The 12,008-nt window shown below is 33.5% G+C and overlaps 1 protein-coding gene across 2 annotated transcripts; it reads left to right on the top strand.

Moving 5' to 3' along the window:
• Window positions 1–468: 468 nt before the first annotated feature.
• LOC142351957 (myeloblastin-like) lies at window positions 469–11,669 on the top strand. Of its 2 annotated transcripts, XM_075404245.1 has the most exons (4): window positions 469–934; window positions 2,167–2,269; window positions 5,146–5,454; window positions 11,366–11,669. In XM_075404245.1, the coding sequence occupies exons 1-4, from the start codon at window positions 667–669 to the stop codon at window positions 11,583–11,585; spliced, it is 900 nt and encodes a 299-aa protein (XP_075260360.1). In that variant the 5' UTR covers window positions 469–666; the 3' UTR covers window positions 11,586–11,669. The 2 variants fall into 2 exon arrangements, with proteins under 2 accessions (XP_075260360.1, XP_075260361.1); XM_075404246.1 differs by lacking the exon at window positions 11,366–11,669 and having other exon boundaries at window positions 5,146–5,678.
• Window positions 11,670–12,008: the final 339 nt, after the last annotated feature.

Raw genomic sequence — 12,008 nt, 5'->3', positions numbered from 1 at the left:
CATTGCGTTGATCGTCAGGTTTAAAAAATTAAATGAAATCTTTTACAAAGTATATAAACTTGTCTTTGACTATAATTCTAAGAAATGAGTTAAAGTAATATTGAATTTTTTGAAATTATTTACAGTTAAAATCACACTTACAACATTTTACTTACACTTATTACACTAAAATCAATTCATTTTTTATTCCTGATTTTATGAAAATCCCGGGTATAATGCTTTCTATTCCTGAAAAGGGATTTTTACTTTCATTCCTATCTGTTTTTATTTTTTGCTTTTGGGGTTGACAAAATTTCATTCATGACTGTTTAGTGACGGAAAACACCCAGCATTATGAGCAGAGTCAATTTCTGATTTCTGAATTAGATATCAAGGTTGTTTTATGCAACAATATTGGCAAATAATTTTGTATTCTTATTCATTATTTGCTATCTCGCTCAACCAGTACATCAAATATTCATCAATTTAAACAGTTTAGCAAACGGCTTGCTGCTCTACAATGTCTTTAGGCTCTCTGCAATGATTCAAAACCATGTTTTGATTTATTCAAGATCGACATAAAATTTAACACGGATTCAACGTAAATATAATTGATCAGTATTTCAAAGAAGAACCAAGACTCTGTTTCTCATTTGTTTAAAAATTTGATTGTAATTAAGTTACAAGATGAAAATTTTCACTTTATTTCTGGTTGATCTACTTATTTCACTCGGAAGCGCCCGTATTTTTAGTTCTCGCAAGTGGCAGGGTGAAGCTGCTATTCCTGTTACGTCATTAATTATCAATGGGAATCCTGTTACGTCACCTGTGCCTTATTACGCCCGCATTCGAATGGATTATAACGAGGAAATATTTTGCGGGGGTGTTGTTATTGACGTCTATTGGGTGTTAACTGCAGCCAGATGTATAGACAATATTGTACAAAACCATTATGGTTTGTACTACTTATTGTATATTCCGAATAAATCTTGAACCCGGGTCGAGGCGTCAAGGCCAAAAAAATCGCTATGCATGCAAGAATTGGCCAAATTTATGTGGCCCATGGGGCGCTAGTGAAAATGGCAGACGTTACAAAATATAGAAATTTTATTGCTGGCCAATCACAATCGAGAAAATGGGAATGTTGTTTTCTGATTGGCTGATTGCACAGCAAATTCTCCATGTTTTAAAATAGGATATGCGCGTTAACGTAAAATTGCTCAGAAATTGCGATAAGCCGACAAAGCAAATTATACTTTTTTGGGGGGAAACTGGTCTCACGTTCGGTTGTGATAGATTCATATCAAGTCCCACGGGCCGCTGAGGCATGGCCATGGCCCGCGAGGCATGGCCAGATGCGGTAAAAATTATCTTCTAGCATTAGGCTATGTCCAATGTAGGCTAATTGAACCCTTAACAGTACAGTGTTTTAAATTTCTCCAGCAATCACATTCGTTGAAATTTCTACATTTTGGTACTTCTATTTGTTAAGACGTCACCGGCCCATGGGATGCATACAAACTAACATGGGATACTTAAAAAAAACGTAGTACGGCACCGTAAAAGTTTTAGATGAATACTGCACTAATAAGTTGCTAAGCTCTCCTTGAGCCATAGCAACCTAAGTTACCTATTCGAACCCTATTAACAGTTATAAGCTCCTTGATCTTTAAATGAGGTACTTCAGAACTACAAATGAAAAAAAAGTTGCATGCGACGTAGCAAACTGCCAATCTGCTCTACTAGAGAGAACTAATTTATCTCTGGATATTTTTTTAAACGTTTTTTATCGGAAAAATCCTAAATGTTTTCTTTGTCGGATTTCCTGTTGAAATCCTAGTTTGGTGTTCAGCGCATCCATAGATAAAAATAAAAACATAACTTTTACTTATTCCAAAAGATCAAATCCTCGACTCATGAAAAGATCGTGCCGACACAAATTTCGTATTAAATTATTTCGTAGATAAATTGATATGAAATTTGTGGCGAGCACGATCTTTTCATGGGTCGAGGAAATGATTTTTGTTTTTTGGAATGATGAATTGTTAAAGTAATTAAAGTCAAAATTGGACTTCAACTGGTCTTTTAAATTACCGGAGGTCTGGGCTAAAGTAACTAATGACAAGTAAAATTTAAAACTGATTTTTCAAATAAATATACTAAAACTTCATTCTGCCTTTTTTTCAGAGGTGGTGTCTCTCCTGGTTGAGGTTGGCAAATTTGCCCAATCAACCTATGTGCCCTTTGGTTCTAGTCGCTTTCGTGTCTTAGACATCCTTCTTCCAAATGGGTAAGCAAGAATTTTCAGTCGGTGTCATATTCACATCAACCAAATGATGATTCCGGAGTGAAAATTTAAAATTTCTTTCAGGAAGACCAGTACGCATTCATTACCTTTGGTTGTCTTAGATTTTAAAAAAAGAGATGCTGAGAAAAATCAGGACCTTAAATTTAATCTCAGCCTAAAAGAATATCTGAATCAGTTAATAATAAATTGTTATGAGAGCGCAATGAACAAATGGTCAGTTGTACAAGCTGGTCATTTCATTTTACCTGCCTTCCAAAAGGACAATTATGAAGCGTTTCTGAGTGGGGAAGATAAATAACAATTAGAAATCAAACTTTACGAAATTCATTGAAAAGTTCCCAGCAGTTACTAACGACTGATTTTATTTTTAAAATTTGGAGGCTGAAACTAAATAAAATAGTTTATAGTTTTTATGTCCAACGAACAATTATTGTAGTTTTTTTTGCATATCTCCTTCAGGTTACCATTTTTAATAATCATCTTTTAATATTTGCAGACCGAATGTCAAGTATATAGTTTTTATGTCTAGCAAACAAATATTGTAGTTTTTACGGTCTTTTTTTGCATATGTTCCTACTTCTCAATGAGTATTGATGCAGTTATGAAAAATTGACTGTCAACGGTTATAAAAAGAGGTTAAAAGTTTCACCCTCCCAGCATTGATTTACATACAGCATGTGGTTAAGTTTAGGGAAACTAACGATTGTTCAAAATATATGTTTTTCCGTCTCTCTCTCTCGAGCAAACTTATTCTTTGAACCAATTGTTAAAATGCTCCCATATATGTTTGTTTTCCCTTCTTCTGTCGTATGTTTTTTAAATCACTCTCAATGACTCGTAGATGCTGATGCTCTAACAGGTGTAAAAATCTTCATTTTCAGCTTAAATTGTAGCGGGAATCAAACTGTCTCAAAATTTTTTGTTTTGATTCAACTATTGTTTCTTTTTGCCCTCAATTTTGTTGTAGAATCATATATATACCTTACCTGTGGTAATCTTGCCCTAGTCGAAAAAAGGTTTATCCTGTAAGATCTTGCATGATTTTCGCGGAATCTTGCAAGACGGTGAATCGTCTTACAAGAACTTCTTCCAAAATGTTGCAAGATATTACAAGATAAACATTTTTCTGAAAAGAATCTTACATGATAATTTTTTTTTTCAAGAATCTTACACAATTAGAACTTTTTTGTTTCAAGAATCTTAAAAGATTTTTGTTTTTTTTTTAAATCTAAAATTGGTTTTCTTTTTCTGCCTCCAGCACCTTTTCTTATGACCTATACTCGAAACTTTCCAGAACCATGAATCTATTCAGTAAAATAATGTGATTTTGTTTTTATGTAAATTCTGACTTCTGCAAAGCAAGGCGTGGCCATGAATTTTTCCTGGTTACTTTCAGAATGTGTCTGTTTCTCACTAATGGTGAAACAATGCCGAGAAGTTATAATCTAAAGGCATTCGGAATTTGGTACCACAAGAGTGAAGATTACTTAATCAAAAATTGCTAAATTTTTCTCCATTTAATAACTTATCATCCTGGATTTTAGTAACGCGCTATATCAGTTTTTCCTAGCAGTTGATCTGAATATACCCAGGTTCATCGACCTCGGAAAATTTGTTACGGCTTTATACGCTGCAGCGTTACGGCTTTGTACGGCAGCGTATAAAGCCGTAACAAATTTTCCGAGGTCGATGAACCTGGGTATATTCAGATCAACTGCTAGGAAAAACTGATATAGCGCGTTACTAAAATCCAGGATGATAAGTTATTAAATGGAGAAAAATTTAGCAATTTTTGATTAAGTAATCTTCACTCTTGTGGTACTCCTAAGGTATTTCTAAGGTTTTCTACGGCACCGTAAAAGTCTAAGTAACTTTTCATAGTTTCGTCTAAGATGGGCAACCTGGGTATAGGAGCGCATATTATTCTGTTTAAATACTTCAAACTATAAAGATGTCACGATACGCGCACACTTTTGCATAAGAGAAAACTTTGGTTTTCGATTACTTTTTTTTCGCGAAAATCGAGTTTAACTTTGATATATTTTTTCTGTCGGTCTGATCAGTTTTATTTTTTTTTCAATCATGGGAGGCTGGAGGCTTCGTTTTTTAAATCAATATTTGATGTATGTGTTCCTCTGTACTTATGGTTTATTGAAAATTTTCAACCGATTGTTATTTGTTCATAACTATTTGTGTCTTCAATGAGGAACAGGGACCCTTTTTCGCCCATGATCACAAAACTTAAAAGCCAAGCCACAATAAAAAATTTCGTTATTAAGACTTCCAGTCAATTGGTTTTAAGTCGAGTAAATTTTGTTAGTACATTATTAACGCTTAACGCTAAACATTAATTATCTGTTCATTTGACTGTTTTTCTTGTTTCAATCGTCTGGTAATTTGCTGTGGACTAGCATGCTCAGTGCATGCCGACAATTAGATAGTTTCACAAAAGTGCTGTATGTTTGCCAAAGAATTATTGAATAACAAGTTAGACCCAGTGAGCCGCATCCCTATTGCAAACCATATCATATAACTTGTAAGACTCTCAACAATTTAGATTTCTGAAGATAAAATTGTGACCACCATCTTACATTTGAAACTGTTCTTTCGATCAATTTCTGTTTGATACCAATAAGTCGTTTTTATTTAGGCTATACTGTTTCAACATTCGAGGAAACATCAAATATAGTGCAAAAAATGTTGCGTATGGCCGAATTTTTATAACGTTTTGGTAAAAAATGTGGCGTGAAAATGTTTCATTTGTTAAGAGCTGATTAAGTGTCTTGCTAAACAGAATGTAGGGATAGCAAAGGGGGTTAAATTGGAAATTTGTTAAGAAAACGTGCGTTTTCTTTCAGTCTGGAATCTCGCAACAACGTGGACAAAGTCGCCCTGTTGCATCTTATTCGAAAAGCGCCTTTATACAGAGTTGCACCACTTTGCAGAAACAATGCCTCTCATGGTGCGCCCTTGAAGTCTTTCGGATTGGGATCGACATCCGCTCATCAAGTCACTCCATCGTCGCAACTGAAGGAAATCCTATTTGCAGATCGCAAATATTATTATTTACGAGGAGTTTTCCCGTTTGTTTTTCAGTGTCCCTCCAATGAAATTTGTGTCATTGCGGTTGACGCCACTTCCAGTATTTGTTTCATGGATGAAGGAAAGTTTTTGCTGCTCTTTCCGTGATAAAAAAATAACCATGCCCCAAAAGTTTTGTTAAGCGATGTTCACATATCACTAAGAAAAAATTGTCCTGAAATTTCTATCAGCGAGCATGATCAAACACGTTTGAGGAAAACCGTTCAAAAACCGAAAATATGTTCGATTGCACCTTCGTCGAACACCGATAATGTATTATGTGGCCGCTCATTGATGAAAATAAACAACAATTAGACCAAACAGAAAAAAAGCAAGATTATGTAATACTTGTTTTTATCGAAAAAAATTTATTTCCAAAGACATGAAAGCCATTAATTACAAAATTAAAAAATTGAATAGCTTCTTTTATTCTTCCAAAGGAAGCCCTTGAGACCTGCAATTATCCAGAACAAGTCTTACGTCTACATAACGAACGTCAAATATGAAAAAAAATCAAATATTAATTTGTGAAAAACCCGCGTCGAAGCCAGTAAAGTCATAACGATTTCTTTAAAAACATTAGATTTTGTGACACCAATCCCTTTTGACACCTTCCGCTTACAAAAATTATGTCATCTTTAACCTTTAATTAACGAGACCAGGTAACAAACAAACAATAGAGGAACAAATTTGCGAAGTTGAAATGTTTTTTTTTTCATTTTGGAAAACAATTGTTTTCAAGGTCATGAAAGCCATTATCTATCTTCTAATATCAGAACATCGGCTCATCTACTCTTCGAAGAAAAGCTAATCAAACCGAGTCATTGTACAGCAAATTAAATACGACTAAAAAGACAAAGTAAAAACGACAGTTAGAGACAAAATTTAAAAAAAATCAATTGAATTCTTCGAGAAAGTAATGTCGAAGTGGTAAAGAACCACAATCTATATCTTTAAGGTTTATAGATATATCTATATCTTTTAAATCCATATCTTTTAAATTTTATCAATTGTGCGTTATTTTGAACGGGAGAAATGTGATATATGAACAATTAACGTAATAATTTGACAATACTAGAAAGCATGACTAAAGGCGTAAAACTGCAATAAAGACTAAATTTGAATTCAGCAGAAAGAAGGAGCACTCTTTGATTGCTGACAATAGGCTACAAGTTGACCAACTTAAGAGAAAAATGGAGGCAAAGTTCAATAAACAGTTTTTTTTTAAAAATCAAGAATTTTGAAAGTCAAAACGATCATGAGCTTTCAAGCAAGCAACAAACCGACTGACGACAATCCGAATTATTTTTGGATTGTAACGGTCCAAGTTTAGTACAGAACTAGTCCTGCTAATGCTGATTGTCCAATAGGATTATTTAATTTTTGGAATGTCATTGATATAGATACTTTGTTAGTTAAGAAATCAAAAATAAATGCTGCGTTTTTGATAATCAACGAAAAAAGTTAGCAAAAAACGGCAAAGTTTTATTTACAGAGCACTCTCAACAGAAGTTGAAGAGGAATTAGCGCCCTTTTCAGTCTACAAAGATTGTATTAGTGGTTTTTGTGTGTGCACTTCCTGTAAAATTAATCAGAGTGGAATAGAGAACCTATTTCGGGCAGTTTTTGATGAAAAAAGTCTTAATTTTGTAAAACATTTAGCTGGAATTTGTGACAAAAAATTTCAATGAAAAGAGCCGACAGTATATTTTGTCTTTAATCGTAAAATCAACATTTTTATTGAAAAATTTTATTAAATTTTGTCAAATTTGGCGAAGTTTTAGTCAAAGATTCCGAAAAAAGGTGAATGAAATCAACGGAATTAACTCTATTTTCTCGAAAGTTTAAACCTCGATATCTCCTTGTCAAAAACGAAAATCAAAAAAATCTTTTTAATTCCATATTCTACGCTGGACAAGCTTTCTAATGGTACCAGTCTCAACTCTCTACGATTACGATGAATATAACGATCGGCCAAAATTGACTGAACAAAAAAAACCCATTTGAGTATATAGTTCCTCCCCCCCCTCAAAAGGGGTCGGAACAAAAAATTGATCTGGAAAATTGATCTAGAGGGGTCGGAACAAAAATTGGAATAGCAGGTTTTGAAGATTTTGTTGATTAGACCAAAGTGACTGTTAAATCAGTTAAACAGTTCTCTACACCGTTAAGAGATTGCGCTGCGTGTGATTGGATTTTTTAAATTGTTATTTCTTAATGCTGTTTTTGCGAGTAAATGAAGTGTTAACTACCTACCAGTCATTGGTATGATATTAATTTTCAATAATTCTCGAATAGCAGATTGGCTTTTGATTTCGATATTGATTATATTGCCGAGAGTTTGTGATTATTGCACGCTAATGTCTCCAACATAAAGTTCGAAGGGAATCTAACTCAGTTTCAAGCTATTTTAAAAATTATCTGTAGATATTAAAAATTCTGTCCGAAATTTGATGCTGTTTTGAGAAATAGATTGTTTTTTCAAACAATTTTTCAAATGCTTGCTACTATGGTCTAGCATCTCCAAAGCTACCCTCTCCATAACAATTAAAATCCAATTTGAATTTGTTCGAATAGATAAACTGTTCGCACAGTTCAGGGCTGATTTGCGCTATCTTTCAGCGATACCGATGTACCATTTATGAATAACAATTTTCATTACTTTTTTCATGGTAGATGTTGCGTTGTTTTGTGATCGAAACTGAACATTTATTACTCTCTATCGACTTGGGCATTTTTGGAATGAGCTTAGTTTGATTGTATTGAGCTCCAAAATGTTGAACCGTTGGCTTCTTTGACACGGAAAAAAATTAAGCAGATCATAACATTCAAAACACAGATATTTTTCATATTCTTTTGATTGTTTTCTTTGCAAGCAGTAAAAACTTAAACTGAGTGTTTTGCCTCCTTTTTGTTTTGAAGTTGTTCTAAGATTACTTTCTTTGGTCCGTTTTGTTGTTTTTTTAATTTTTGACAAGCCAGACAAAACTATTTGGCATTTCCTTGCTCATTTGATGTAACTTTTGTTTGAGGCAGGTTTTTAATTTTCTCTCTAAGCAGTCCAATCAATTAAACTTCTCTATCTCATCTTGGAATGCAAATCATATGTTTCAATAAACAGTTTTTAATATGAAAAATATTTATCCGCTCTGTCGTCAAAGTCTTTTTTCATTAACTGAGGCTCTGCAGTTTTCAGAAATTTTTTGCGCTCCGGCTTGACGAATACGTTCAAAAGCCCAAGAAATTCAAACCTCTATTAGTAAACATTTTAATATAGAAGTTGCTCTACATAAACTTATTTTATCGAGCCAAGGTGCTTCACCATTTCAATTGACATTTCTCCATCTGTTTTCAAGGGTGAAAAATAGAAAAGAATTTTGGGAATATATGAGGGCCCCGAAATTTATGTGTTTTTACACATTGCCAATCGTCTTCATTTGCTTAAACACAGTTTGTGTGAAAATTTAATTTCGAAAATAAGCTTATAATCAGTGCTATGTGAGGATAAAGATGTTTTTGTTTTTGATTATTGCACGCTGATGTCTCCAACCTATATTTCGAAGGGAATATAATTCAGTTTCAACCTATTTTTAAAGTCATCTGCAGATAATGAAAACTCTCTCAAAGAAGGATGCTGTACTGAAACACAGATTGTTTCTAAGCAATTTTGGAATTCTTGCTAATATGGTCTGAGATCTACAAAACAACTCTTTTATAACAAATAAAATTCAATTCTGAATTTGTTCTAATAGATAAAAGGCTTGCAAAGTACAGGGCCAATCTTTCTGCGGTTCGGATGTGCCTTTATAAATAACAGTTTTCATGGCAAATATAGAAAAATTTAAATATAATTAACTTGGTTATCATAACTATGGTAATTAATTCAACAGATCAGCAGTTCAATAATTCTAAATTCAACTGTCCATTTCAAAATTTGCATGCATGAAATATTCGTTTATATTCTCCCCACTTTGGTCAGGTAAGAATAAAAACTCGTGATTGAAGGAATTTACAAATTGCGAATGCAGTTGGCAAATATTGCGATGCTTTCTCATCGATACGGAGCAGTTATCGCTCTCGCTCACCTTGGACGTCTGTCTTTGTAAATTTTACGTTTTATTTTATTGAGCACTTAAATTGTTAAACTATTGGCTTCTTTGACACGGAAATAAATTAAACAGATCATAGCATTTAAAACACAGATATTTTTCATATTGTTTTCTTTGTGAGAATTAGAAATGTATACTGAGCTTTTTTGTCTGTTTTTTGTTTTCAAGTTGTCATACGATTACTTTCTTTGATCCGTTTTGTTATTTTTTTTTAAAAATTTTTGGCAAGGTAGACAAAATTTTGGGCATTTCGTTTTTCATTTTCTTTTTTCCTTCTATGGCAATTATTTTACTTTCCTGGCCACTGTGTTTTTTTTCTGAAGCCTCCCTATGTTCATTAACGCAAACAATAGACCAGATGAAATATGGGCTCAAATTATATTTCGACAAAAAGAGTCATGTTTTCTGTCGAAATATAAGATCGGTCGACCCTCAATTGAAAACCGATTATTGGTTTAGGTTTGCAAATTTTTGGGCTCAAAATAGGATGAACAGGTGAGCCTTAATAGATCGAAATACATTATTACGACTTTGAATTTATTGAATTTTGTTTACAATGAGGTTTCTGAATTTAAACTAAGTGAAATAATCTGCTTCTTGGTCCTCAGACAGAATACCAGCCACTAAGTATAGATAATGTGACTCTAATATCGAATGAGAATTTTGAATCAATTTCCGCAGAGTCACATATCTTTGCTTTGAACATGAAAGTCAAAGCTCTGGCTAGTTTTATTGGAATTTCTGGCATTTTAACTTCTGGCATTCTAGATTTTCGGCATTTTAAATGGGTGTTTCAATTTCATGGGCACGTGGGTGTTTCAACGCCAGATTCAAAATAAAATAAAATTTTGTGAGTGCACCTAGTTTTCAGTTGTTTTAATTTTTCATTTGCCCACACGTTTAATCTTCTAATGAGAGCATAGATAACATAAAAGAGTGTAACTTTTGTTAATTTTGTTGTGATTATTTTCAGTTGTGTGACTATATCAATTTTCTTAGCAAATTTTGATACTTTTTTTTGCTTCTTTTCAGAACTTTCTGCTACTTCGAGCTTTTTTCTTGTGATTTCTACGCTCTACATTTTTGCTTTGGACAACATTTGTAAAGACATTTTTTGCTTTGGAAAAAGTTGTTTGAGTTTTTGTTCTTAAATTGGAATGAGTTTAACAGTTTTGGCTGTTTTGCTTCAATAATCTATTAATATTTTTGATGTAACTTTTGTTTGAGGCAGATATTGAATTTTCTCTCTAAGCAATTCCATCAGTCAAGGTTCTCTATCTCATCTGGAAATGCAAAGTATAGGTTTCAGTAAACAGTTTTTGAAATGTATTTATCATCTATGTTGTCGAACTCGTTTTTTTTTTTAAAAATTAGGCTCTGGCATTTTCAGCACCTTTTTGCACGCCGGGTTGACGATTACATTCAACAGCCCGAGAAATTCAAAGCTCTATTAGTAACGTTTTTTAAAATAGAAATTTTTCGAAGTTTCCCCATCTGCCTTCTAGCTGACAAAAATGAGAGAAAATTGGGAATATGAGGTGAGAGAACATCATGTGTATCTACACCTTACCAATCCTCTTTGTTTGTATAGAAACAGTTTGTGTGAAAATTTAATCTGGAAAATAAACTTATAATCAGTGCTCTGTTAGGATGAAGATGTGTTTTATACAAACTTAATGTGTTCATACCATAATTTCTTCAAATTAATATCTTATGTCTAATTCATATGTTTCATTTATGCCCTGACTATGTAATAAAACCTCAAAAATAAATGTTTTCCCTCATTTTTCCAGTTCATTCTTTTTACCTTTTCATGAAAAATGTTATTCACCCAAAAATGTGTCGTTTCAAAGACAATTTAGGGCAGCAAAAGAACTCCCCCAGGAAGTCCTCTGATGTCAGTGATTGGAAACTTGAGTTGCAGTGAAGGTTCAGTGTCAAACCCTGTGTGTGTTTTGGGCATAGCCAGTCACTACCAGCCACTATCCAGCAGTCCATCAGTCCCAGTGCGGGAGCAGTTTTTTCACAAGTGTGGTCTTTTATTACAACTGGATCGAAACTGTCATATTACAATACAGACTCACATACAGTTAATGATCTCTTCTTGAAACTTCTCACAAACGATACAATTGTTAAAACTGGTTAAAAAACTTGATGTAATCGGTTTAACTATTTCGGGTGCACAGCTTAGTGCGGTCATATAACTTTTACTAAACAAAAGGTGGGAGTAAAATTAAGCGGGAGTGGTGGGGGGGGGGGGGGGGGGTGAGGAGGCAGGAGAGGTTTGAACAGTAACGAAGAGGTGGGATTTACCATTGCTGATTTTACTTGAAGTATAACATAATCACATACTTGATATCTCTGTTTTCAGGTTGTCATTTTAGTTTTTCAAAGAATGATGTATTTTGGTTATAAAATTCAAAAAAATAAATAAATTTTTTAAGTCGACGATGATTGTCAATCTCAACTTAAGTTGTTTTGTTATACACATACACACACACACACAAACACACACACACACACAAACACAC

The sequence above is a fragment of the Convolutriloba macropyga genome, chromosome 13 (genome assembly GCF_964194025.1).
Source record: "Convolutriloba macropyga chromosome 13, txConMacr16.3, whole genome shotgun sequence".
NCBI lineage: Eukaryota > Metazoa > Xenacoelomorpha > Acoela > Convolutidae > Convolutriloba > Convolutriloba macropyga.
The sequence above is the reverse complement of the archived record's forward strand: the minus strand, read 5'-3'. Positions and strand labels throughout refer to the sequence as shown.